General features: G+C 33.8%; 1 protein-coding gene across 10 annotated transcripts in view; it reads left to right on the top strand.

The window, feature by feature from the left end:
• The window catches only part of FRYL (FRY like transcription coactivator), a 153,709-nt gene that overhangs the window by 101,082 nt on the left and 26,247 nt on the right, over positions 1-26,380 (top strand). For 6 of the 10 annotated variants that reach the window (XM_068680301.1, XM_068680297.1, XM_068680292.1 and 3 more), the window contains 21 exons: positions 827-995; positions 2,232-2,491; positions 3,328-3,468; positions 4,979-5,147; positions 6,510-6,594; positions 8,361-8,473; positions 10,528-10,678; positions 11,055-11,158; positions 11,878-12,063; positions 13,655-13,859; positions 14,590-14,711; positions 15,215-15,405; positions 16,112-16,206; positions 16,891-17,498; positions 18,129-18,226; positions 19,262-19,432; positions 20,428-20,568; positions 22,730-22,927; positions 23,848-24,009; positions 24,328-24,402; positions 24,499-24,675. In XM_068680301.1, coding sequence (XP_068536402.1) covers positions 827-995; positions 2,232-2,491; positions 3,328-3,468; positions 4,979-5,147; positions 6,510-6,594; positions 8,361-8,473; positions 10,528-10,678; positions 11,055-11,158; positions 11,878-12,063; positions 13,655-13,859; positions 14,590-14,711; positions 15,215-15,405; positions 16,112-16,206; positions 16,891-17,498; positions 18,129-18,226; positions 19,262-19,432; positions 20,428-20,568; positions 22,730-22,927; positions 23,848-24,009; positions 24,328-24,402; positions 24,499-24,675 — 3,621 coding nt within the window. The remainder of the gene's footprint in view (positions 1-826; positions 996-2,231; positions 2,492-3,327; positions 3,469-4,978; positions 5,148-6,509; positions 6,595-8,360; positions 8,474-10,527; positions 10,679-11,054; positions 11,159-11,877; positions 12,064-13,654; positions 13,860-14,589; positions 14,712-15,214; positions 15,406-16,111; positions 16,207-16,890; positions 17,499-18,128; positions 18,227-19,261; positions 19,433-20,427; positions 20,569-22,729; positions 22,928-23,847; positions 24,010-24,327; positions 24,403-24,498; positions 24,676-26,380) is intronic. The other 4 variants (XM_068680302.1, XM_068680295.1, XM_068680294.1 and 1 more) reach the window with 3 other exon arrangements.

Raw genomic sequence — 26,380 nt, 5'->3', positions numbered from 1 at the left:
TTATATTTTCACAACGTATGCTTATTCAACATACCATAAAGAAGATTTTTCTAAATTGGCCCTACAAAAGTTTTCTAATTTTTCACTAATGCCAAACATCATCTCATCTGCTGACACGGAGAGATATTAGTGGAACTGTTGTTAGTTGTTTACTTCTGTTTAATGCTTTCCGAGATCCTTTTGGGTTAAACTGTATCTTACAGGCAGCATTGACATTTTAAAAAATAAGCATCTGTACCACTTAAGGCTCAGAGCAAAGGTTTTTCCCAGGGTTCTTGCTGTCAGCTAAATTCAGCAGTGAAGTCCATACTGATGTCATACCTCTATTAATGTATCAGCATTCACAACATTCTCCCTTTCAGCCTCATCTTTCTTCTCAAGTGAATGCTACTACTTAAGATCAGCCAAATTAATTTTAAGTGTAAACTGTTTTAGCCTCCTGCTACGTCTTTGGTACATCAAATTGTTTCTGTCCTCGTCTCATGAGCAGAATTTATATTATTTGGAGATACAAATATTCAATAGTATGTTACGTTTTGTTATATTAAAATACGTATTTAATGAGTAAAAATAGGAGAGCATAAAATATGTACTTAATAACAATCTATTTTGAGAAAGCAAACTTGAAACTTATCACTGGAGGATCATCAAATGAAGTATTCACTGTTCTGTGGAATTGCCTCAGTGTTTGCAAATACAGTAAATATATGGAGATCTATCTAGATAGTGTTAAATAAGAGTAGATACATTAATTTTAAGTGTTTTTTATAAAAACTTCCATTATAGCTCTATACGTAGCGTCAAAGTCTGAACATTACTATTACAGATTTTGGAACCAAAGATGTTCCGTTATGCTCACAAACTGGAAGTTCAGAGGACGGATGGGGTTTTGGGTCAGCCTTCTCCTTTACCACATCTGTATTCTGTGTCGTATTATCAACTGTCAGAAGAATTAGCAAGGACTTATCCTGAACTAACGCTTGCTATCTTCTCAGGTATGGTTTAAATATAAATAAATAAAATGTTCATTGGGTCAGAAACACTTTACAAAATGTGTAGTTCTTGTTTCTCAATAATTACATGTAATGTACTAAAATCAGGGTAATATGGTAACATCTTCATAATGAATGGGGATAATGGAATTTACTGAGTAACATTTTTTTTTTAGTCATATTTGGAATACATTAAAGAGGAAACAAGGAATCAAAGATATTTTACTGACTTTCTAATATCCAGGATAAATCATTTATTAGTGACATCATTTCCAGCGGATTTTCAAAGTTCTTCTGTTGTTCTTTCTGGTGTTTCCTTGTTTACTGCAGACTGCTTAAAAATAATATTCTGTAGCATTTTTAAACAGTTGCAAAATAGTAACCTATCGCATCAATTAAAAAACTATGACTAATGTAAGAAAAACTTTTTAAATGCTTTTTTTTATGCTTTTTTTTTATGCTTTTACATGCTCTAGGTTTTCAATTCTCTCCTCAATTAGAGGAATTTTGCTCTAGCTACTAATTCTTAAGACTTATTAAACACAAAAGGCTGTTCTACGGTTCCCATTTGGTAACTTAAATTGGTTTGTCCTTACTAATTATATAATACATGTGCAGTGCTGGAACCTTACTCATCGGTCTGGTTTGCCATACTTTTCACTGTGTGGGTGTAACTTGTCCTGCACGTCATTTTCCTCATGGTTCATTTTTTCCCTGGAAAGCACTGCTTGTGCCTTCTTCTCTACACAAGTGAAACTGGCAGATAGTGATTGGATTCTGTTTTCCATTTTCAATTTTAAAAAAATTTAATAGAGTAAAACTAGCTTAAATTTTGTAAAAATTGATACATGAGATGAACGGGAAGTGGAAAGATACATACTAAGCTTACCTGATCAGAACTTCCAGCAATCTACGGTTATAGAATTGCCAGAACCCAGTATGCGCTTCTGTGTTTGTGCATGCAGCTCTGTATGTGTATAGTTGTGTGTATATAAGCATAAAATAATTTAGTTTTTTTTAAGCCATAGTATTAACCAGCAGTCTTCAATTTGCTCTAATGAAGACTGTCTTCATCGTTATGAAATTGCACTAGTCATCTAAAGAAAAAAAAGAAAACTTCAGTACCAGCATTACTTTAATATTTTTTAATGATCTACTGGGTTTGTGGTTGTTGTTGTTATTACCAAAACAATTCTAATTATTGATTTGCAATTTATCTATGTAATTTTTGAATAACAGAAGTAAGTCAGAGAATCCAAACAGCTCACCCAGCTGGAAGACAGGTGATGCTGCATTATCTGCTGCCGTGGATGAATAACATTGAGTTGGTAGACTTGAAACCTTTGCCAACCATTCGGCGGCAAGATGAAGACGAAGAAGATTCTTTGAAAGACAGAGAAATGATGGTGAACAGTAGGCGCTGGCTACGAGGAGAAGGCTGGGGATCTCCACAGGCTACAGCCATGGTTCTGAACAATCTGATGTATATGACTGCAAAGGTAAAATCTAATTACATAGTGTTCCAGGGCGTTGTTGTGTTCAGAGATGGTTACAAACTTTTAAGAGTTACTGTTCATATTTCTGGGCTTACTTACTGAGGCTATACCAGAGAGTTTTGAGATATTAGAAAAAATGTAATATAAATGTTATGGTAAGTGTTATATATAGTAACAGTATATATAGGTTGTTTTTCAATATAGACATCTGGCTGGATAAATAATACCCAGTTCACTCTGTACTTATGATCTCAAAATGGATTTTTGGAACAGATTTCATAAGTGAAGGCTGATTGACCCTTACCCTTCCTGTCATAGCAATTTCCAGCAGAGAAAAAGTATTGTTCACTTGCAGTGTTCGTGCCAATTCTTTGTCTTTGAATCTTATTGAAGTGTAATTATGTTTTAAATTACAAATTAATGATTATTCATCTTGTTGTCCATGGAATTTTACTCAGAACTGTCAGCAACTGGGACAAGGGGGTCTCTGCTAAATTTATATATATGTAAAATATATATGTATATTATATGGTGTATAAAACGTACATTTTATATATATATTGACTAAAAAATAATACAAATATGTTTAGCCAAATTTTCTACTTTTAAAATATCCATATATGTACATATTCACAAATATAAATAAATACATAGCTTTTTCCAGAATTTGTTTATGCAAGTGAGAATATGAAAACTTTGTTCTGGAATGTTAAAAAGGCAACAGCTTCTTCTAAGATTAATGTCTCCTTTTCTGACTGTGTCACTAGATCAGTACAGACCACTTTCAAAAATTATTTTCTGCTGGAGTTTTCAAGAGAGATATTTATTTTGTTTTCTAGTATGGTGATGAAGTGGCTTGGTCAGAGATTGAAAATGTCTGGACTACTTTGGCAGACAGCTGGCCAAAGAATCTGAAAATAATTCTGCACTTCCTAATCAGTATCTGTGGAGTGAACAGTGAACCCAGCCTTCTGCCTTATGTAAGTATATGGTATGAGTCTCCTTAGCGTTACCAGTATTTTAAAAATTATTCAGGTCTCTAACAGTAAAGACCACTAATGAAAAAAAAAATAAGGCAGGATTTCTGATATTCAGACTTCTAACAGCTTAATACTGGCATTCCATATTTTATGACCACTGAATACTATGAACAAATGGAATTCAGTGTGAAGGAAAGGTGCAAACAGGGGGGAGCCAAGCTCTCTTCAGTGGTGGTCAGTGCCAGGACGAGGCAGTGGGCACAAACTGAAACAGGGGAGGTTCCCTCTGGAGGTTGCCTCTGAATTGCTCATCAGGAAGCAATTCTTCAGTGTGCAAGTGACTGAGCACTAGCACAGGTTGCCCAGAGAGGCTGTGGAGTCTTGGAGACACCCAAAAGCCACCTGGCCATGGTCCTGGGCAGCATGCTCTGGGTGTCCTGGCTTGAGCAGGAGTTGGACTATATGACCTCCAGAGGTCCCTTTCAACCCCAGCCATTCTGTGATTAGCGTACTAATTCTAGAAATAAGCTTATAGGATTAAATGGATGCTCCCTGTCCCTGGCAAGAAAACCTTTTGCTATTTCAGTTAAAAGTTCTAGAGGCAAGGAATACTTTTCAATGTAATTAATACATGGTATAATGAAATTCTTAAAGATCAGCCTGTAGAACCTCTGAAACTATAGAGGCTTGTCATTGATCAGGTAAATGATAGAAATATTTGTAATAAGAATGAAAAGATTTTGAGAAAATAATTTCTCTAGTGTTGGTGGTCTTCTGTTCATGAAACTCACCATTATCACAATTTACTCAGGATGGTAAGTCTGCATCAGTCTACTGTGCAACTCCTTTCCTTCATAGTATGCAAATCAAATACAATAGATGGTTTGTGTTCATTAGGAAGAATTAAGTTCCGTAAATAACATTTTCATTAGAGAATTACGATAGGTTTTGCCAATAGTTCAAAAAGGTAGATATCAAGTAAATGAGGGAAGAGAGAGAAATCTGTGCCAAGTATCAGGACCTATAATATTCTGTTCTTACGAAGGAAATCTTTAGTTTGTTGATTGAACTCTTAATCAACATTCATTGTTTCCATTACAAATCAAAAACTCTATAGAACATGTAAGTGAAGTACAAAAAGAAATGATAGAACAACACATCTTACTTTGGCTTTTTGTACTATCATTCTGTCTAATTTTAATCTGAGATGTTGCTGTAACTTTTGTAAGAAAAACCTGTTTTCTTTTGTTTCTTAACAAACTGTTACTGAACTAAGATTTATTTTTATGATGTTTCTGATGCTTGCTCCTGTTTCCAGCTGTGAAAGCAATTTTGTTTACTTTTAGAGCAAGAGTTATTTGCAGGTATCATCACTAACAATACAGGTAGATCCTGATTGTAATGAGTTGAGGTATTCAAATCTCTCTTTTTTTTTTTTAATCAGTTGACTACATTAAGAATTTTGTTTATTTACGTGTTATTTTGTATAAATATACTTTTTTTTTGGCAGGTAAAAAAAGTTATTGTTTATTTGGGTAGAGACAAAACAATGCAACTGCTGGAAGAGCTAGTGAGTGAACTTCAGCTTACGGATCCTGTCAGTTCAGGAGTCACCCACATGGATAATCCACCATATTACCGCATTACTTCCAGCTATAAAATCCCCTCTGTCACTTCAGGTGAGAATTAAGCTATTACTGCTATCAATGATAAATATGTTATAATCAATCAGTTAAAATATTGGAGTTTAAATATCTGTAAATATTTAGTAGGAATACAATGTTCTGTTTCTAAAAGTAAGTTACAGTAGAAAGTCTATTTTAGAAGGTCTGTGGTACAAATCTACAAGATTTGCGTTTTTTGCTGTATCCAGGGCTCTCATTAAAGAACATCTGATAATCTCACAAGGAATAGGCTTGTATTAGTGTATATGTTAGACTTTGCATTCAGATCTTGCACTGTTTACCCTCAATATATAATATACTCTCAATAATACCCTAATACGCTTTTACGTCCATTCATCTAAACAGAGACAATTTACATCACTTTAAATCCATATAAACTAATGTTAGAGAGACAAGCTACATCCATAGAAATGTATTTGAGGATGTTTAAGTGAGTTTATTTGGGACAATTTATTTAGAAATAATTAACAATTAACATGTAATAGGTAAATCATCCAAAAATATCTCTGAGAATATAAAAAGTGTCTATCACATGCATCAGTTCAAGACCATGCTGAGAAATACATGGAAAAGCTGTATGGTTTTGGTGAAGCATCTTTCTAAGTGAGCCCCAAAAGTCTTGGATGTGAAGGTATCTAAGCAAGGCTGAAGCTTTTGTGCTGCAGAGCTGCCAATATTCTGGAGCAGCCTGCAGCTATCACCTATAGGGTGGTTATCTGGATCATAAGGTGGGTACATTGACACTTGTTCATGGAAGTGTTTAAACAGTGTAAAAAAATCATGGGGCACTTGCACTGAAGTGTATATTGAGAACAGCAAAATGTGGAGAGGTTGCAAAATTATTTCCAATTATGGTCATCTATTATGTGTGATGCTTGCAAGTTTCTCTTCAAAAAAGATTGATGCAACTTTCACTGCATGCTGCTGATAGATTTTTAATAAGGTTTGTCATTAATCTGTTTGTCATTTGAATCAATTGCATACCAAAGTCCAAGTGCATTTTACAGATGAATAGAATATAGCATAAAGGAAAGAAAGAGTTATCTGGATCCTGCTTTGAAAACAAGCATTTCTACTTAATTTACATTGAAGACTCAAAGATTCCTGGAATTAATTCTTTTATTTTTTTCCTGTTAGTGAATTTATGGTAGCAGTTCAGAATCTTCTAGTCTAAACAACATTTTTTTTCTCCCATGTGAAAGTGGTTTCTGCTGCTCATTTTGCATTTGTTGCTATAGTGCATGCGTGGTTGTGGCTCTTCGTATGGACAAGTAAATAAGGGTCACTGTGTATTGCTTAAGACTGCTTTTCTTTTTTATTCATTTATCAATCTCTTTCTTTGTCCATAATTCATAGGTACCACTTCTAGTAGCAATACAATGGTGGCTCCCACAGATGGCAACCCTGACAGTAAACATATAAAAGACAGTATTGAAGAGAAGTAAGTATCTCCTCAAAAAGCAGTTACTAGTTGAATTACAAGAATTCCTGGTAGCTGCTATAAATAGCATGTCTGTGGCTTTAGGTATGTCTACGCCGCATGTGTGTAAACTGTGTGAGTACAATCTGTTTTTAGAATGGGGAATCTATTTGGGATTAACATGGGCAGCCTTAATTGTAATTTGAACTTTAAAACCTTTACAGGAAGCTGAATAAAATAAGGTACCAATCCAGGTCAGGCTTTGCATTGCTTTGGCTCTATTGTTGAAGATGTCTAAATTAGTTACTTATTACACTGGATTGTATATGTTTACATGAGAGAGATTATATTGTAGGTGAGTATGGATATGTTGAAGGCAAATGTTACCGTTTTAGTAACATAGCCAATTCATAGATGGGTTTCCTAGCTCACAAGAAATCAGCAGTTCCCATGTTTTGATAGCCAGTTTATTCTCCCATTTACAATATTTGAATCTCTGCTATGTGTAGCAAGATCCCTTGCAGCTAGCTGAGAAATAGATGCCTTCCTCTCTAATTTTTTAGGTTCTTTAGAGTCATCTTTTGGAGAAACTTCTCAAACAGCGGTACTGGTGTGAGGATGGTGGAAGGCAAAAAGCTGACGTGGAATTAGTCAGGGTGTGGACTCAAAATCGCCTATGGGCTTGCTCTCATTGTGTGTTCAATGTGACTAGCCAACTTTACAGCAAAAAAAGATTCTGTAATTAGCATGACAAAACATGCACACAGAAAAATATGCATACAGGCCATTGCTCTATAGTAGCTGTGATGTGGTAGGTTACAAATCAGCTTATTTTGCGATGATTTGTTTCTGAACCTTATTAAATATTTCTAGAGGAAATACAAAAATAATTGTATTTCTGTACTTATACCTATATACTTTCCCATTGGAATGTTTTTTCTTCTCTAGGACCATTATATAAATATATTTATACTAGTAAGTATATTGACAGAAACATACGCAATACTTCAATTCTTCAATTAAATATACTTGAATTAAAATAAATTGCTTTTTAAGAAGATGGAAATAAATTATAAAAGATTCTAAATCTATGATGTCATCCAGAATTTGGCCTAGCAAGGTACAGACAGGTATTTGGCTGCTTTGAGGCCTGGAGATGAAGAAGCTTTTAAAGTAATGAACGCAGTTTTCAAAGTCCATGCAAGTTTTGGCATCTGTTGTATTGTTGTCAAAGACCTCCCTTGGCTCCCTTTTTGATACAATATACTGTGTATATCTTGGACTTGCAAAGAGGAGGGAATTATAACTATAAATAGTTAGAAACTATAAATAGATAGAAACTATATCAAAACAACTTGGAAATTGTGCTTTTTGCTCTCATTTCTCTGACTTTGTTCTAGTTTATCAGATTAATGAAGTAAGACAATCCTGGACTGTATGTATATTTATTTCTGCGCCAGATTATAGAATCAGATCAAATGATCAGTTCATTATTACTGAGAAGAATGTATAATGGTAAAACATATTAATGTATCTAAATGTTAGTGGAATGTTCTAACAGAAATACAATTTGTACTAGATTACCTCCTTGAATCCTCTTTGTATCACTGCTGCAGGAGGTCTTATACAACTGAGATATTTTGCCATCTTATTATATAATAGTCCTTATAAGATCAAATATTTTTGCATAACAGTGTTGTTGATATACAGTTTTACTAAGAGACTCAGAATGATTATTTTTTATTACAGCATGTCAGTTACTAGTGCTGTTTTATTTGTTCCTGCAGCTATGTACATCTAGACATCTACAGCGGGTTGAACAGTAACTTAAACCGCCAGCACCACAGACTAGAATCTCGCTACAGCAGCAGCTCTGGAGGATCATATGAAGAGGAAAAAAGTAATATTTTAATTTAAATTTATTTCTATGTGTAGAAAATAGAACTTTTAAAAATTAATACTTTTGCTGGAGGTTGTAAAACATGAGGAAATAGGTAATATCAGTGACAAATAATGAGGCTTTTGCACGAATCCTTTAAAAAATTATTACATTCCCCAGCCTTATTTCCGCTGTTGAAATCTAGCATACATTTGATTTACAATAGCAAATGCAAGGAAGATACCATGCTTTCTTTAATTCCCTTGTCCTCTAGAATGAGTTTTGAACATTATTCCAAGTGAAGCAGTTTCACTTCATTTTCTTTGCCACTACCAACACCAAAGACAGGTTAAGCTGAAGAAACAGAAGAGAGACTAGCAGGAGGAAAAACAGATGAATGAGAAAAAGATGATAGAAAAGGAAAAAAAATATATAAAATCAGTAATTATTCTTTTAAACAATAGCAGTATTTGTCCTGTTGAAAAAAAAACATACAAAATTTTCAAAGAATCTTAGGAAAAGAAAATACAGCAGAGAAGAAGGATATTGTGTTGTATGTGCAATTAATTTTCAAACTTGTTTTAATTCATTAATTTATTTTTTTGTGATCTATGATCTGGTTTTTTTTCCTGAGGTACAGGGGTAAAGAAAGTAGTTAAAATCTCTTCTGAAACTCCTCCTATTTTTGGAGGCCTTTTTTTTTTAAACACAGGCTTATTAACTGGCTGCTGTTTTACCACAGCAATCCAAATTATCATTGCCCAAAAGCTTTGCATGTCAGTATAGTGTGTCACATGTTTTATTGGAGCAACAATGTGCAGTATTAATCCAAATGTCCTCTTTAATAACTGAGTCTGTATAGACCACAAAGCTTAGAATGAATATGGTCATTCTTACTGCCACATTCAAAGACATGGAACATAGTGTCCTCTGTAGAGCTTGTTGTAAAGGCTGGACATGGCGATGTAGATTTGCTAAAGTTTTATAGCTTTTTGTCACTTTCGGGTTAGTAACAGGTTGGTGGACATTCTAGGTAGGCAGTGTATTTATTATTGCTTGCAAGAACAGTGTCTAATATCATAGTCATGGTCATTTTTATTTTTTGCTGGCTAATTATGGTAGCAAGGCTGGGTATGCTGAAGCAGATGATAATTCAAATGTTCTGTCAGTGAGAAGTTTGTCACCTCCAGTCAAGAAGGTGATAATGAGCTGATACATGTGTGAACTTCTGAAACATCTGTAGCCAGGCTTCCGAAAGGGCAACTGGTAGAATCACTGTCAGACTGAAGAGTTGAGGCAGTCTCCTTTCTGTTTCTGCCCTTAATAGATTGTTCTGAAATATAACATGTCTCATTTAAAAACAGAAGAATATTTTGCATGTGTAACACAATGTACTCTCATACTGTCATACAAAATAACTGATGTTTCTTCAAGGACTTTTGAAACACTCTTAATCAAAAACTAATTGTTTTTCTTTGTCTTCTTGAAAAATGTACTGATTTCTAAGCCAGTGACTTTTATTCAAGCACTGAGATGCTTTAAAAGTGGCAAGTTCTGAGTTACCACAAATATCAGGCCTGTAGGAAATGTAGGACTGATGTATTTTTGCTAGTGAGCTCTATAAAGAGACGCTCTTGAGAAATATATCCTTAGCCTATAATAAAATGCAACTCTTCCAAACAAGTTAGGTACTGTCCTGGGACCCAGCCTTAACTTTCTATCTTACATCAGGTTTCAATTTCAAGGAAATTCTACTAGATAACTTTGCTTTTTGTTCCTTATGCGCATCCATCACGTTTATGAACTTACTCAACAAAATCTTACTCTGCACATATAAGTTATGTGTTTGGCTTCTGTAGAATCATCCTTAATTGTCCTACTGCTGTTTACAGCTGTTTTTTTTGTTGTCGTTCAACTTGTTAAGAATTTTAAAATATTTCTTTAGAAGACTATGTAATACAGAAATGGATTATTTCTGTATCGTATAACAGTCTTTAGTTGTCTATATAATACAGAAATACATGCTTTGTTTGCTTTCACTTTTATTTTTCTGGTTTAATTATCTGTTGTGTTAGGTGATTCAATGCCTCTGTATTCAAACTGGCGGTTGAAGGTGATGGAGCACAATCAAGGAGAGCCTCTACCATTTCCACCTACTGGAGGTTGCTGGTCACCACTGGTGGATTACTTGCCTGAAACTTCTCCTCCGGGCATGTCTCTTCACAGGTAACTGGTTTAACAGCTGTTAGCAATATTGTTAAATAACTGTTTAATAGTAACAATGCATTACTTTTTAATTTGCATTGTACAAATATAATAATTTAAACATAGCAGATTAAAGGTAGTCAATTTAAATATAATAGATATAGTACTGTTATTTTCTTTGGTTTTACTTATTTAGTAGTTTAACATTTTAAAGCCTTTAAATTTGTAAGACTGGAGTTTTTCTGTCTTCATTGTGCGCGTACATATTTCCCTTAATCCAGGTGGGTTGATGTTTATGATCTTGAAAGAACACTGTTAAGTAGCTTATTAAGCTTTTTGTAGCTCTTTATAAAGGTTGTATGTTATGTTATTCTAACAGATTTATTTTTGTTTTTAGATGCAATATAGCAGTGATCCTTCTGACTGACTTGATAGTTGACCACAGTGTGAAGGTAGAATGGGGAGGATACTTGCATCTTTTGCTTCATGCAATTTTTATAGGTAACTAAATTCTTATAGAAATATCTCTAGTTACTTAGAAACAGTAGCTATTTACATAGCTGTTCTTTACACACTGGAATTACTGTTTCCAGTTGTATTTAAATCTCTTACTATTTACAAACACAGCTTTAGGACAGAACTCACAAATGACCACTGTGTTATTAAATAATGCAGATTTATATAAAGGTGTTATGACCTGAATATTTGAAAGTTCACTTTCAAAAAATAAAAACAATATTCCTTTTTGTTTTGAAAAAGAATTCGCCTAAATATCTTTCAGCTTAATTAATATGAATATAATTAAAGAAGGTTTTGTAGCCATTCAAAAGCACTTTCTGATGGAGCCACATTTCCCACATTTTCTGTGTAGAAGACAAAATGAAATTCAACTTTTTCTTTTTTCTGTTTATCTTTTTAGTAGTTATAATACAGAGCACAGATTAATCTTACTCTTGTAAGAAACAAGATAACATATTTGTGTTTGTTAAATTGTTTTGTTTTGTTTTTTTTGTATATATTTAAACACTGAAAAAACATCTAAGGGAAGATGAAAGAACTAAATTCTGTAGCTAGCAGGAATCCTGTGTTCACTTAGTGAATTATATGTCTGTTGTTTGGTGAAGTATAACATACCAGTTTGAATACTGCTATATTTTAATAGTTGAATTATATGTACACTCTGCTTTTAATAAAACTTTTCCGTTTTCCTTTTTTGGTAGGTTTTGACCACTGTCACCCTGAAGTCTATGAGCATTGTAAACGACTGCTTTTGCATCTTCTGATAGTGATGGGATCCAGTAGTAATGTCCAGTCTGTTGCCTCTGTCCTGCTCAGAAACAGAGAGTTCAATGAATCCAGGGTGCTTACTGTTAAGCAAACTACACATCTAGATTATACTTTTACAGGTATGCTTTAGGCTTGTTAAAATTACATGGAAATGTAATTTTCTTGTAGGCATTATTAAGATCTCTATTATTTCTAATATTTTTTTCTGGAGCCCTTGGAAAGTGTATTTTGTTTCAACCCTGTCTGATTAAAATGCCTTTCTTCAGATTTTAATTAAATCAAAACAAGTACAGTTCATGTTAGCCTAGTCATAAGAGCTGGGAGCTCAGCTGAACAATTGTATAGTAATAGAAAAAACATAGGAAACTAAATTTTGGATCTGTAGTAGAGCAGTTTTTATGATGCCCTTGAAAATTAAAACAAACAAACAAACAACAACAAAAAACCACAAGAATTTACATTTCTTGTGCACAGGATTTTTGAATTTCTGACATTAGTCTGTTATTGTTTAATAGGCTATGAATTTCTTATTCTTTTCGAAATAATATTCTTGTTCAAAAGAAATCTTACTCAAAGGAATATTCTTTTGAGGTCCTGCATTTTAATATTCACCTTAATGTTACATTATTGCAATGATACAGGAAGTTATGTATTTTATATGTAACTGTGAAGGTAATAGTTGTGAGCCTATTGTAGTTTCTATAAAAAAGTGAGAGTTCATTTTGCTGAAATGTAGTATTTCATCTTATTTCAGTAGGTGGCAGCATATTACTGTACATTCGGCTTGTTTCTATTCTGTTCAAATTGGAGGTGATTTTGTCACTAATCAAAAAATGTGCATCTTTTTCTGCATTTGATATTCATGATAATGAGGACTTAAAAAGTGAACGTAGCGGAGAAATTATTTTACATAAACCTATTAACGGAACTTTATCAATGTTCCTGTACAACCGTTCTATTCCTAATCTTTGCAGTTTTGAGTAAAACTGTCTAAACATGACAGGATATTTTGCTGTTGTTGTTAGAACAAAAATATCTGATAGGAACTGGAATGAGATCATTATCAATTATTTACAGCTGGGGATTAAAATGAGGTGATTGCAAGTATGCATGCCTAGCACGAGGCAAAGCAAGCTGATAAAAAATTTTTCTTTGAACCAGGTAATGCCTCAATCCAAACCATGCAGCTCTATAGATGAAATTTTTTTGGTGGCTATCAGCAAGTCTCAAGTTTATGTACAGTTGTTACAGTCAAATATTCATGACTCTTTTCCTTTGTCAGTTTGCTTCCTGCCAGCACCTCATAGATTTAGGCATAATAGGAGTTGCTTTAGTTGCATTTTACAGGCACACAATTCTTCTGATGGAGAGAAAATCTTACAGAAACATCATCTGGAAGCAGTTTATATCATTTGTCTCAACTTACTATGATGAGATGCCTCACTGAGCTGCCATTTCACCATATTACCAATACAAAAAATCAAACAGAATGCAGTGATTTTTAAAGAGGGATCTGCCTGTTCCTTATTAAAGGTCCAGTCATGCCAAGTCTTGCATATTGATTGATTTCATTTGAAATTATTGCATCCATGAATTTATTCTCATTACATTTGCTAAATTATTGATTTTTAGAGAGCTATTTTTTCTTTTTATTAATTTAATATTGAATTGTCAACTTAAGAGCTCATAATAATCTTGTTTTTATTTCAGCAGGTGTTCATGATTTTATACCAGATTACCAGCCCTCCCCAATGACAGACTCAGGGCTTAGTTCAAGTTCTACCTCTTCTAGCATCAGTTTAGGAAATACAAGTGCTGCCATGTCTCATCTGCACACCACCATCCTCAATGAGGTTGACATTTCAGTAGAGCAGGATGAAAAAGTGAAAACTCTCATAGAATTCATTACCTCAAGGTAAGATTTCAATTTTTATTTTTGTCAAGAAAAATGTTTTATCATCACTAAGAATATCAAGACTAACCCTGAAGTGTTAGGACTAGAATACAGAAAGATGATTAGGAAATTGCAAGATTTGTATGGAGGTTATGGATTACCTAATAGAAGAAATCTGGCTACTTGGAAAAAACAGGGCGGGGGGATTAGTGGCAAGGAACATCTGTAAAACAAGCAACACTTGTGCAGTTCGTGTGATAGTTTATAGAAGGCTTTCAAGGTTGTGTCAATCTGAAATCCAGCTTGCTTAATCAGAATTTATGAAAAACATGCCAACAAAAAAAGCTTTACATGGTCCTAGGATTTGAATAGCGTGGTGTATTGATGCAAAGAAAATGGTAAGAAAGAAGGTTGATTTATGAAGTGTATAATGGTAGTAGCTGTAACTGTGTCTTTGTTAGCTAACTAAATGTTAACTTACAAAGAGCATCTCTTCATAAATTTACAATGTTGCTTCAGTTACACTTGATATCTTGCTTTTACCTTGCCTTGCCTTCATGTGTATTGTATGATATTGAACAGTTAGTTGTCAAACTTCTTTCCAGTTTGTGTCAGTATTCTAAATGGTGTCATTTATATGGTAGATAGATTTTTTTGCAGTTATGTAGGGTAAAAAGAACATTTCAATAATATTAATGACAAAGGCTATGTTTTATGTTCTATCATGTTTGCTTTGTTTTTATATTTTTAGGAAAAGAGGGCCACTCTGGAATCATGAAGATGTTTCGGCCAAGAACCCTAATATAAAGAGTGCTGAACAGTTAACTGTGTTTTTAAAGCATGTGGTAGCTATATTTAAACAGTCTAGCTCAGGTATGTTTGAAAACGCTTGATAGAATATCATAGAATCATAGAATATTTGAGTCATTGAACTATATGAATTTTTTCAAGGACTTTAAGTTTACAGATGATTTATAAAATCACATTTATAGCTACCTGCTTTTAAATAATAGAGATTTTTCTTGTGTGTTGCACATTACAATTCATGCATCAGATGAATCTGTTGCATCATATTTAAATATAATATTCCAGAAATGAGATAAAATATCTTATTAATTGTGGACATTTAACATTCAAATCATAAATGTTCTACTCTCTGCAAGTCTCTCAAGTGTTAAGTATTGTGGAGTAGAGTTCATGTCTGGAAAGATTTTTCATAGGGGTATTCCTAAAGAAAACAGTAGGAGGTGAGCATATTTTAAAGTTAGGAATGACTTTTACAATTATACTGTCTATGAAATGCAAGTTCTTTTTTTTTTTTTTTTTTTTTTCCCCCATGAAATGTTGTGCTATTTGAGTATTATTTGCTTTCATAGTAGGATTTCAATTGGAACACCGTCTCAGTGAAGTTGCTTTGCAAACTGCGCTTTCGTGTTCCTCTCGACATTATGCTGGGAGGTCCTTTCAGATCTTCAGGGCTCTGAAGCAGCCTCTTACTGCATCTACACTTTCTGATGTTCTCTCCAGATTAGTAGAAACTGTTGGAGATGCAGGGGAAGAAGCTCAGGTATTTGAATTTTTCCTCTTATTTTATTAGAAAGGTGAATATGCCTAAATGACATACTTATGCTGTTATTTTAATGATAGCAAAATTTAAAATCATTTTGGATTCAGTTGCTTTTATTTTTAAATAAAGATACTTTATATATCAGAGAAGTTTTAGTCATGACACTTTCTGAATTCTCACTTAATGAAATGAGACTAGCCATGCACATTTTCTTCTAGAGCCATAAGAAATTTCAAACAGTTTGATACATCTGTTTCCCAAAAACACCATATCTTTCCTAGTTAGGGATTCCTGAGATCAGCCATATAAAAAATAATTTAGTTGTTTTATTAAGGACTTAACCTGATAAGTGCTAAAACCACCTGGTGGCGTGTTAGATCTAAAGAATTAGATCTAACCTTTCAACCAAGGATAAGGCCATCCTTAAAAATAATGCAAGTCAGAGTGGATTCTACTTTATTTTATTTATTTATTTATTTTGTATTTAGGAATAAATGAAAGGTCTTATCATTTTACTTGTTTTCCTCTGTCTTGAAGCTATGGCCAATTTGAGCTCTGTCTTCAAGGTTACATTCTAAATGAAGCATGAGAATAATAATTTAGTTACTGATGCTGATTTTATATTTTTATATCACTGTTTGATAGATGTTTTGTGATTTTCCTTGTGTATACTGCATAATTTATAATGACCTGTGGCTTTCCGCAGGGTTTTGTCATAGAACTGCTTCTGACTTTAGAGTCTGCAATTGATACGTTGGCTGAAACCATGAAGCATTACGATCTGCTGTCTGCCCTTTCTCAGTAAGTTCTTTTACTAGTCAAGCTGCATTATACCTTTCTATATATTTAATTTTTTTAAGATCTGTATTACATATGTATATGTAATATAGAATATGTAATGTAATTTATTATTTGCAGAATAGTTGTATCCTGATAGCAGAGTTACTTGCTCATTTATGATATTTTTAGCTTTCTGCCACAAGCAAAACTCGTAAGAATCTAGATATTCTGAAAAGATCTCTGCTGTCTGTTCAAATCAGCCTCATGGTTCAAAAAACACCTTATGGCTTTTATTTTGAAATGTTGTCATTAGTTCTGAAATTTGTCAAAAATTAGAGCACTGTGAGTAGTTTTAGGACTTCATTTTTTTTTTCTTTTTAATCAGGCCTTACTGACCTTGATTAAAAGATCATCTTTTACATGCTTTAGGTTAATATTCCTGACTTTACTGAATTGCTTTGTAATTATTTTACTATTTTGTGATTGTAATCAATGTATTTTGTAGCACACATAATGGGATGCTATAGTTTTGTTCTTATGCTGTAAAAATATTATAGCATACAGAGAAGTTTTCTCTTTAGGGTATTTTCATGTATTGTAATACTTTTCCAGTGATGAAGCAGAGTATTCACTAAGTTGTCTATGCATGTGATTGTTGTCAAATCTTTTTCTTTTCTTTTTCTAAACTGTAATGTTTTATTTTAGAACCTCGTACCATGATTCTGTAATGGGAAACAAGTACGCAGCTAATAGGAAAAGCACTGGACAGATAAATCTGAGCACAAGTCCCATTAATAGTGGCAGTTGTTTGGGATACTACAGCAATGCAAGGAGTAATTCTTTGAGACTGAATTTAATCAGTGAGCGGAGAGGTGACCGTCGACGGAGCAACACACTGGATATAATGGATGGAAGGATAAATCATGGTGGAAGTTTGGCCAGGACTAGAAGCCTTTCCTCCCTGAGAGAGGGAGGAATGTATGATGTGCAGCCCACTACTGATCCTGTCAATCTGATGGCCACCATATTTTGGATTGCAACTTCGTTGCTAGAGTCAGATTATGAGTATGAATACCTTTTGGCTCTCAAGCTGCTCAACAAGCTTCTTATTCACTTGCCTCTGGATAAATCAGAGAGTCGAGAAAAGATAGAAAAGGTGCAGAACAAACTGAAATGGAATAACTTTCCAGGCCTTCAGCAGCTCTTCCTAAAAGGCTTTACTTCAGCATCCACACAAGAAATGACAGTTCATCTCCTGAGTAAACTCATCACAATTTCCAGGCATGCTTTGGTGGATCCTTCTCAGTTAGCAGGTACCTTTAGTAACTATATTTGTAATGAAAATGTATTTTTTCATCAAATGATGTGCAATCAAAATTGGTAGTGGTTATGTATTTGCCTTAAAAAGCACCCTTCAGTTAAATTAATTTTGCAGTTGTCGATATTGCAATGTTAGGTAGGGGGAATACATTACAGACTATGGTTATCTGCCAAGAAATACTGCACAAAAACTTTAAGTATTGATCATTAACTTACTTCAGACTTGCTGACAAGGACATTTAAAGAGTATCTTTATTAATTTCATGATCTTGTGCTAAACAGCTCGATTAGTACTATGTGAAAAATTTGTATGTTTTAGAAACAACGTTACTGTACTGCTTTAAGCTGTCACATTTCTTGATAGTTTTGCTTAAGTGGTCCATTGATGACTTTGTTTCATACTATGCATATGTGTATACACACTTATAGACACACAAACATTTATATTATACATACATACACACTTAGGTACGTATGGATATTTATATATTTGTTTGAATGTACGTGTATTGTACTCTAAGGGTACTTAAGTATCAGAAAGCCATAATACATATACTTTACATTAAATTAAGTCATATTAAAGTCATTAAGGCTCGTATAACTGTGTTTATGTATGTGTTTAGGATTTCCCTTAAACATCTTGTGCCTACTTCCTCATCTGATCCAACATTTTGATAACCCAACTCAATTCTGTAAAGAAACAGCTGACAGGATAGCAAAGGTATGTAAAATGATTCTTGCAGAGTATCCAGGAGTTCACTTTTATTACCAGCACTAGTTCTGTATTTTTCAACTTCCTTATGTAGAATTTATACGTGATTATATTAGACATACAGAGATAACTAAAATATCTTATTTTGAAACTGTGACCCAGTCCTCATTTATATAGTTGGGTTTCATATTAGCACATGGGTTTCCCTTTGCCACTGAGAAAACATAATTAGATTTTTTTCTGTCAACTTTAGAGGTAAGGAATGTATTTACCTGTTATCAATGATACCAGTTACTTTTTCTTACCTGTCTGGTTTTGCAGCTTGTAATGCTAAATGTAAACTAAATCAATTCTTAAGCATACTTCCTAATTTATTTGTGATAAGGAAAAAATCCTTACGTTTCAGACTTGCAGGTAGGAAGAAAAGGTTCTCTTTCTATCCCTTGTACACTGTAGCTAACCTCGGAATATTTTCTTTGCTTAATGAACTGCAGTGTTTGTTGCAGCAGTTCAAAATGCACACCAGCAATGTCCAGCCAGGCTGGGGGAGTGCTGGTCTGACAGCCTGAATTTTAAGGAAAAATGTGGAAAGGGGAATAAGAAACTGCTGTCTGTCATAGGAAATGCAAACACAGACCTCTGGCTTCCCAAATTGTGACACATATATCACTTAGTAGTGTGCAGGCCACCTCAAAGTCATACATGGCCTGTTGCAAGTCTAAAACTTACTGCTGTCCCAGCATGTCATGTCAGGAGTGTGGAGCCATTTTCAGTATTTAAACAGTTTTGCTACCTGGCACACTTATTTATTTATGTATTTGACAAAGCAGTGTAAGTATCACAACAAATTCTCTCTACTACGTCTTTGACGAATTACCGAGCTCCAAAATTCAGCAGAAACTGTAGATGTTGCTCATATGACTACTTCATTTCCAGTTACTGGGGAATAGAGTGAAATCTGGGAAAAGTGCATGATGCCTTGTGGGTACTTAAGTTAAAAATTTGTCATCTGTAATATAATTATCTATACTTTCGGCTTTCCAGGTTTGTGCGGAGGAGAAATCACCAACTCTTGCCAATCTGGCTCATATGATGAGTTTATACAGTACACACAGTTATTCCAGAGACTGCTCTAACTGGATTAATGTAGTGTGTAGATATTTGCATGACTCCTTCTCAGATGCCACATTTAACCTCGTAACTTATCTTGCAGAGGTAAATTTTTAATGCAGGTGTATCTCATGTTGACAATCTGTGATAAATGTTACATTTAGTCATTGCCAATTCCTTGTTTCTTACAATTCTGAATATTGAGAGAAAAAACACACCTTCTACAATGGGAGAATAAAAATAAAATGCTCTAGGATATGGAAAAGGAACGACTGCTGCCATTTTGGAGTGCAACAACTTGAGTATACCTTGAAATAATAATACCTCTAATGAAAAATCCCCTTTTACAATAGTAGTGTTGTGAAATAGATACTTATTTTCTATGCTGCGTGAATAGTCTATGTACACTGACTTGGCTTTAGCAAAATTATGCTCTGTGCAAATTTTAAAACATGTTTTGTAGCCGAGTACATATTTAAAGATGTCCCTATCAGTACTTAACAACTACTTACAAAGTTCAGTTGATAGTAATGAATAGTATATAATCAAAAATAATTTAAATATAAAATTCAGTGTATGATTCTGTCAGCCACTCATACAGAAAAACTGTTGTTACTTTGAAAAAAGTACTTGTGTGAAAAACCTGTAGAGTTCATCCTTGAAGATTACTTCAAACTGATAATGGAAAAAAAATTTGAACATTATAATTTATATAAACTTAATTCATTTGTAAGACTGTTTCATTCATAGGTCATGGAGTCATTGTTTTCCATGCGCCTTTGTGATTTTGACTTTATTTAGTGAGAAATATTATTCTGTTATTATTAGATAATTATTATATTATTATTACATATTTTAGATCTGTGCTAACAGATATGTTGAAATTCAAGGGGGAGAATAAATTATAACAGATAATGTTCTATTGCATTACATTTTCTTTTTAAGCTAAATCAACATTTTGAAAAAATATGAAGTGGTATACTAAAGCTTCTTGAGAGGAAGAATAAACATCTGTGAAAGATGTCTATATTTTAATGTTTATTTTCACTTCATGTTACTATTAAAGACACTAATTAGAGTCTGTATTTTTTTCTTTTAAGTTGTTAGAGAAAGGGTTATCCAGTATGCAACAATCCTTACTGCAGATCATTTATAGTCTTCTGAGTCATATTGACCTGTCCACAGCACCGGTGAAGCAGTTTAATTTGGAAATCATAAAAGTGATTGGTAAATATGTTCAGGTAGGTACTCTGAAAAACTATTTAAAAAAAAAGCTTTTCTGGTTATTATAAAAGTGAAATTACACTTGATTTTTATTTCAGAATTAATATATTTTAGATGTGAAAATGGTTGTTTAAAGTTCCATGGTATTTTTTCCCTTAATTGCTTATGCATTTGTCCAACTTGATATATATCTTGTGGGACAAGTTACCTTAGTGTGTCTATTTACAGATGTAGGTAGTTCTACATACATTTTAATAATCAAAGGATCATCTACTATGTCTACATAACTCTAAATGTGGAAATGTTTGCTGTTAAATACAGTCCAAACGTATTTTAATTGCATACTTTTTCAAACTAAGTTTGTATAGGTAAATATATGTTTAAATCATTTTCACTAATATATCTGTTCAAGTGAGGAACACTGAGGTGCACCGTAAGGAATTCAAGTGCTTTTTTTTTTTTGTTATTATTAAAGAAAGTCCCCAAAAGATGAACCACAGTGTTTTGCCTTAGGTTATTTGATCCTTTGTAATTTGAACACAATTTACTGAAAATCTATTTTGTGGAAGAAAATCTAGCATCTTGCTGAAAGGTTTTATACAAATGCCTGGAGCACAAAACCATTTCAGTGCACAACATTCTCGTTATTTTTCTCCTTTTCTTTCTTCCCCAAATTCCATTATTGCCAAATGTAGTTCAGTCAAATGGTTTAATCATAATTAACCAGGAAAGGTAGTGCTCCCTGGCCGTTTTGCTATTGATGGATATGTACTTTAGATATTGTGCTCCTGTCAGAGTGCATTAGGCAAAATGGAATGATTAGCATAACTACAGTTTTCATAGCCTGACATCTGCTCGCTTCGCCTCTAACCTTTATCTGAGCTTTCTGTGCAAGCCCACACCACCATGGAACGAAGTCATAATTAGAAGATGTTAGCAATCAATATACTGGAACTAGTGAAAGAATGTTCCAGAGAAGGACATGCATTTTTCATAGGACGAATCATTAATTTAGGTAACAAAAGCAAAGTTCATAAAATAAGGTTTCTTGTTTAATCGTGGTGCTATTAAACCACAATTTTCTAGTTTTTCTAGTCTTCTGCAATCACAATTTATCTTAATAAATGTAAGTTGCTACAGGATGGTTCAGGTTTGAGATGATAGTTCTTTTATGCTTATGATGTACAGAAATTAAAGAAGTTGAAGGCCATCATTACCTAGAAAGAAGCAGGTACTACTTAGAGCCTTGAAAGTGTTTATTTTTTAATGCAGTAAAGAAAAAAAACAACAAACTCCTCATCATACTTGAAAAAAAAAATAAAAAAAAGTCATGCTTATTCCAAAAACACTGGAAGATTAAAGTTTCAGGTGAAATCCTAACATTTTCAGAAGCATAAATCTAACCTTCCCCAGGTGCTGCTTTTGATGTAAGTCTTGTTATCCACTCTACAATGTCTGCAACTAAAACTGCTGAATTATTTACATTACCTTAATCAAATTTCTAAAGACAGTGCACTTAGCTCAGACTCTGCCTCTTATTTTCTCATACTTTTGCTTGCTTTTCTAAGCACTCCATCAGTTAGATACAATATGAATACTTCATAAACGTTCTTTTCCTTTTTTTTTTTTTTTTTTTTTTAAGACCTTTCAAATGCTTGAGGAGATACAAAACATGAAACATGTTTGTCTGTTTCAAATTCAGTTTACTCTGCCCTTAAGTGTAAAATAAGATGCCAGGAGGTGAAAGTTATTTTCCTTTGAAATACTATTGATTTTTAATGCTGTGGCACCAAGGGCAGGTGCTCCAGATAATGGTTAAAATAAATAAATAAAAAACCTGTAATGTAAATACTGGGAGCAAGGGACATGGAACAGTCTATGGCTGGCACTGTGAGCCAGAGCTACTAAGCTGGCCTTGCTCTTTCTGACCTTTGGCCATGGGATGGATGAGCCAGTGCCTCACTGCTGCCTTCCTGGTGCTTCCAGTTCCAAATCTTCTGCCTGTGTTCATGTCTTGCAGTCACATATAGATTAGAGCTTTTGGCTCTGGGAATGTTGAAATAAAGAGCTTTTGGCTCTGGGAATGTTGAAATAAATCAATGCGGAATCCTACTGTACGTTACAAACTGATGTATTATTTGAAGTGATTGTTCGGTGATTTACGTATGTTCTTTTTAGAGTCCATATTGGAAGGAAGCTCTTAATATTTTGAAACTGGTGGTGTCTCGATCAGCAAGCCTTGTTGTACCTAACGATATTCCAAAGTCTTACGGAGGTGACATAGGTTCTCCTGAAATCTCTTTCACGAAAATTTTTAATAATGTTTCCAAGGAGCTACCTGGCAAGACCTTAGATTTTCATTTTGATATATCAGAGGTAATTATTCTGTTTGAACTACAATGCAATAATGACTTTCTATTTCAAACTTGGGTATGTTTTATGTTAGCCTTCTGCATTGATATGTCTTAAATATAATTTTTAAGAACAGAAGATGTTGAAGATTTTATGCACTTGTGAGGCATAATTAAAGTCATACTGAAAGGATGCATTAGAACTCAATATAATATAATACAGGTGATATTCTTTGTATGTATGAAGAGGGGAGCATAACCAAATTACTAGTATAATATAGGGATTTGAAAACTGTAGGCTTTAGAAGGATTCAAAAATAAGTTGAATAGTTGAAACTGGTCCTAAATAATGGCTGGAGATGTACATGTCTTGGGCCGTTACTTAAATCAGTAGAGTCCTCTCCTTAAATTAATTGTTTATTGGAAATTTCATTGCACGTAAATAAGCAAGACAACAGGTTAATTCCCACAAAGTTCATTGGAGTAGTACTTCCTGTCAGAAAGGCTGATTTGATCCCTGGTTTTTAGAAGTTGTGTTTGTTCTAGTGAAGTTGCTGGACTGTAGAAACAATAGGTTGATGTTTGTGAGTGAATCCACAGAGAAATTTATCATCTATTAAACTTAGAATGTAGTTATTTTAAAAGTGCATTTAAAAATATAACTGGATTGTTAGCATAAACTAGTATATTTCAAAAAATACAAATGGACAGGATGGCAGTCTGCTGCTTAGGGTAGAAGTATTCAACTTTGTGTTTCCCAATATACTGATGTGATATGGGTCCTCAGTGAATTAGGCATGGACTTCATAGAAATCTAAAAACAAAGCAAAGGCAGGCACAAAGAAAAAAAGCCCTCTGTAGTGTAATACTATTTTCTAAAATCAAATGTGTAATCTTTATTAATACAGATTTGAATTTTACTAAAGCATGTGTTGTCTTTGTTAGACACCAATTATTGGCAATAAATATGGTGATCAACACAGCGCAGCTGGTAGAAATGGGAAACCAAAAGTCATTGCTGTCACCCGGAGCACTTCTTCAACTTCATCAGGCTCCAATTCAAATGCATTAGTTCCTGTCAGCTGGAAGAGACCACAGCTATCGCAGGTACATTGTGTCTCAAGCACGTTATACATATAAAATAGGCAGTGTTTACAAATTTTGTGTAATAAAGGTATTTGTTGAAATGTAATTTGAAATCTACATGATGACTTAGCAAAACAGTAAATTAATATGTCATAAGCTAAAAGCTAATACAGATGAAGAGGATAAATGGTAAAATTCTTCTTAGAGGATGATAGCATGTGAGATGACTAGTTAAAAATGCAGACATTTTACATTTTTACTTGGACTTCTGGTAGATGCCTTGCTTTTTGATTTTTTACTATTATTTTTTGTTATTTATTTATTGTTACATTTTTCCAGAGAAGAACCAGGGAGAAGCTGATGAATGTGCTTTCTCTGTGTGGTCCAGAATCTGGTCTTCCCAAGAATCCTTCAGTAAGTGGTGGTAGTGTTTTGTTTTGCTTTTTAAATTTGAAAAACGAGAATTCAGAAGTTGGAAGGTTTTATTTGTACTTTTACCCATATCTTCAGGTTGTGTTTTCCTCTAATGAAGACTTGGAAGTTGGAGATCAACAGACCAGTCTTATTTCAACAACAGAAGAAGTTATTCAAGAGGAGGAAGTGGCTGTAGAGGACAACACCAGTGAACAACAATTTGGAGTTTTTAAAGACTTTGACTTTTTAGATGTTGAATTGGAAGATGCAGAGGTGAGACCTTGGGAATTCTTCTGTATATTTCCTTTTGAGAGTGTTCTTAAAATTAGGCTGTGTTGGTGCAATTCTAAGGAAATGGCAGCTCTTCTAACTAATCCAATTAGGAAGAATTTATAACATGATTGAATTGAACTTGCATGATAAAGAAACTTGTATCTTAAACTTTGCAGTGTTCAGTTGTTGCAAATTGTTCAGGGGGAGGAGGTTCTTTGTCAGAGGTGATGTTAAGTGACTTAATCTGAAAGTGAAGTGATGTGATGGTATAAGCCAATGACAAGATGAACACCTGTTTATAAAGCAGTAGAAAACTTCTGGAGTAACAGTAGTATGCAGCAGAAATCTATGAAGCAGTATGCTAAGAAAATATAATCTTTGTTCTTGAGGCATTTCTGCATTTTGAAAAGATGAACAGCTTTCAAAGTTGTAAACTGTACACTATACTAATTATATATGATTGATTCAGTCATATTAATTGCTTGCATTCTGACTTCAACATTATATCTGGCTTGTTGCAGTTGTTATGTTTCCTACACTTTTCCCCCTATCAAAAAAAGTGAAGGAGAGTTAAAATTGAATTTTAGGAAATAGTAACAATTACATTGCAAATTGTTACTTATTTGGGATAAATAAGAGGCCTCAGACCAGAATTGGATTAAGTTTAAAAGTGTGGTTGAAAGGACTGAGGAGAAGTGGGAGAAGAAATTGAATGCTTTGTAGTTTCTTTGAATGTTTTTATTACAGTCTATACAAAGCAATGAATTAGTAATGGTGACCCTTGCAGGTCATGGGTCAACAGACTACCTAGGTGGATATCAGCCTATATAAACCTAAAATTGTTCTCCTCATGGTTTATCCATCCCTTTTTACAAGATCTTGCTTTGTTCCCCATAATACTTCAGTTTTTTCTCACTCTTATGCTTCCTGCTTGCTTCACTTCAAGCCAGTTATTTGCATGTTCTAGAAGTACAGACTCCTTACCATATTGCATACGTGACCACAGCCTATACAGATACAATTTCCTATACTGAATGCTACTCAAATAGTTAAGAACCAAGGCTCAATAATAAGATATTATATTAACATCTAGGTGAGGCTTTGCAGGTAGGATGCCAAAAGTTCAAAACTTTGCCAAACAAAGTTACTCTTCAACTTTCTCATTATGTGCCTGTATGCAGCATTCAGTGCTTTACTTGAAGGGAAAAAGAAAGGCAGAGGATATACACACTTAAGGTTTACATATTAGTTTACATATAAATTGTGCACTTGATACAAGAGATGCCTAGTTTTTCACCAGAAATGCAGAACATTCCTTGTTGCTTAATTAAACTTAAGTGCTTCTGCCTACAGAAGTGCTACCTTGTTGTTGTTGGGATTGTTTTGCTTTGACATAAGTTTTTACCTTTTGTGGAGCAAAACAAATCACTAAGAGGGAAAGAGACTACAAAATGTTTAGTTTACTCTGCATATTTAAAATATAGTGATACTATCTTAGTTCACCACAAGAGACATTCTGTTAGAGCAGTTTTGGAACCCATACTTGTACACTTGGAACTAGATGTGATGTTTTAATAACTGGCTGTAGACTGGCAAAGTGAACCGATCAGGTTTTCCATCTAACTGGTTGTGTTGTTGAAGGTTGACAAAATGCTTGAGAAAATCAAATCCGACTGTTGTACTTGTGAATTTAAAAAATAGTGTG

Source organism: Anas acuta, chromosome 4, assembly GCF_963932015.1.
Source record: "Anas acuta chromosome 4, bAnaAcu1.1, whole genome shotgun sequence".
Classification (NCBI taxonomy): Eukaryota; Metazoa; Chordata; class Aves; order Anseriformes; family Anatidae; genus Anas; species Anas acuta.
The sequence above is the reverse complement of the archived record's forward strand: the minus strand, read 5'-3'. Positions and strand labels throughout refer to the sequence as shown.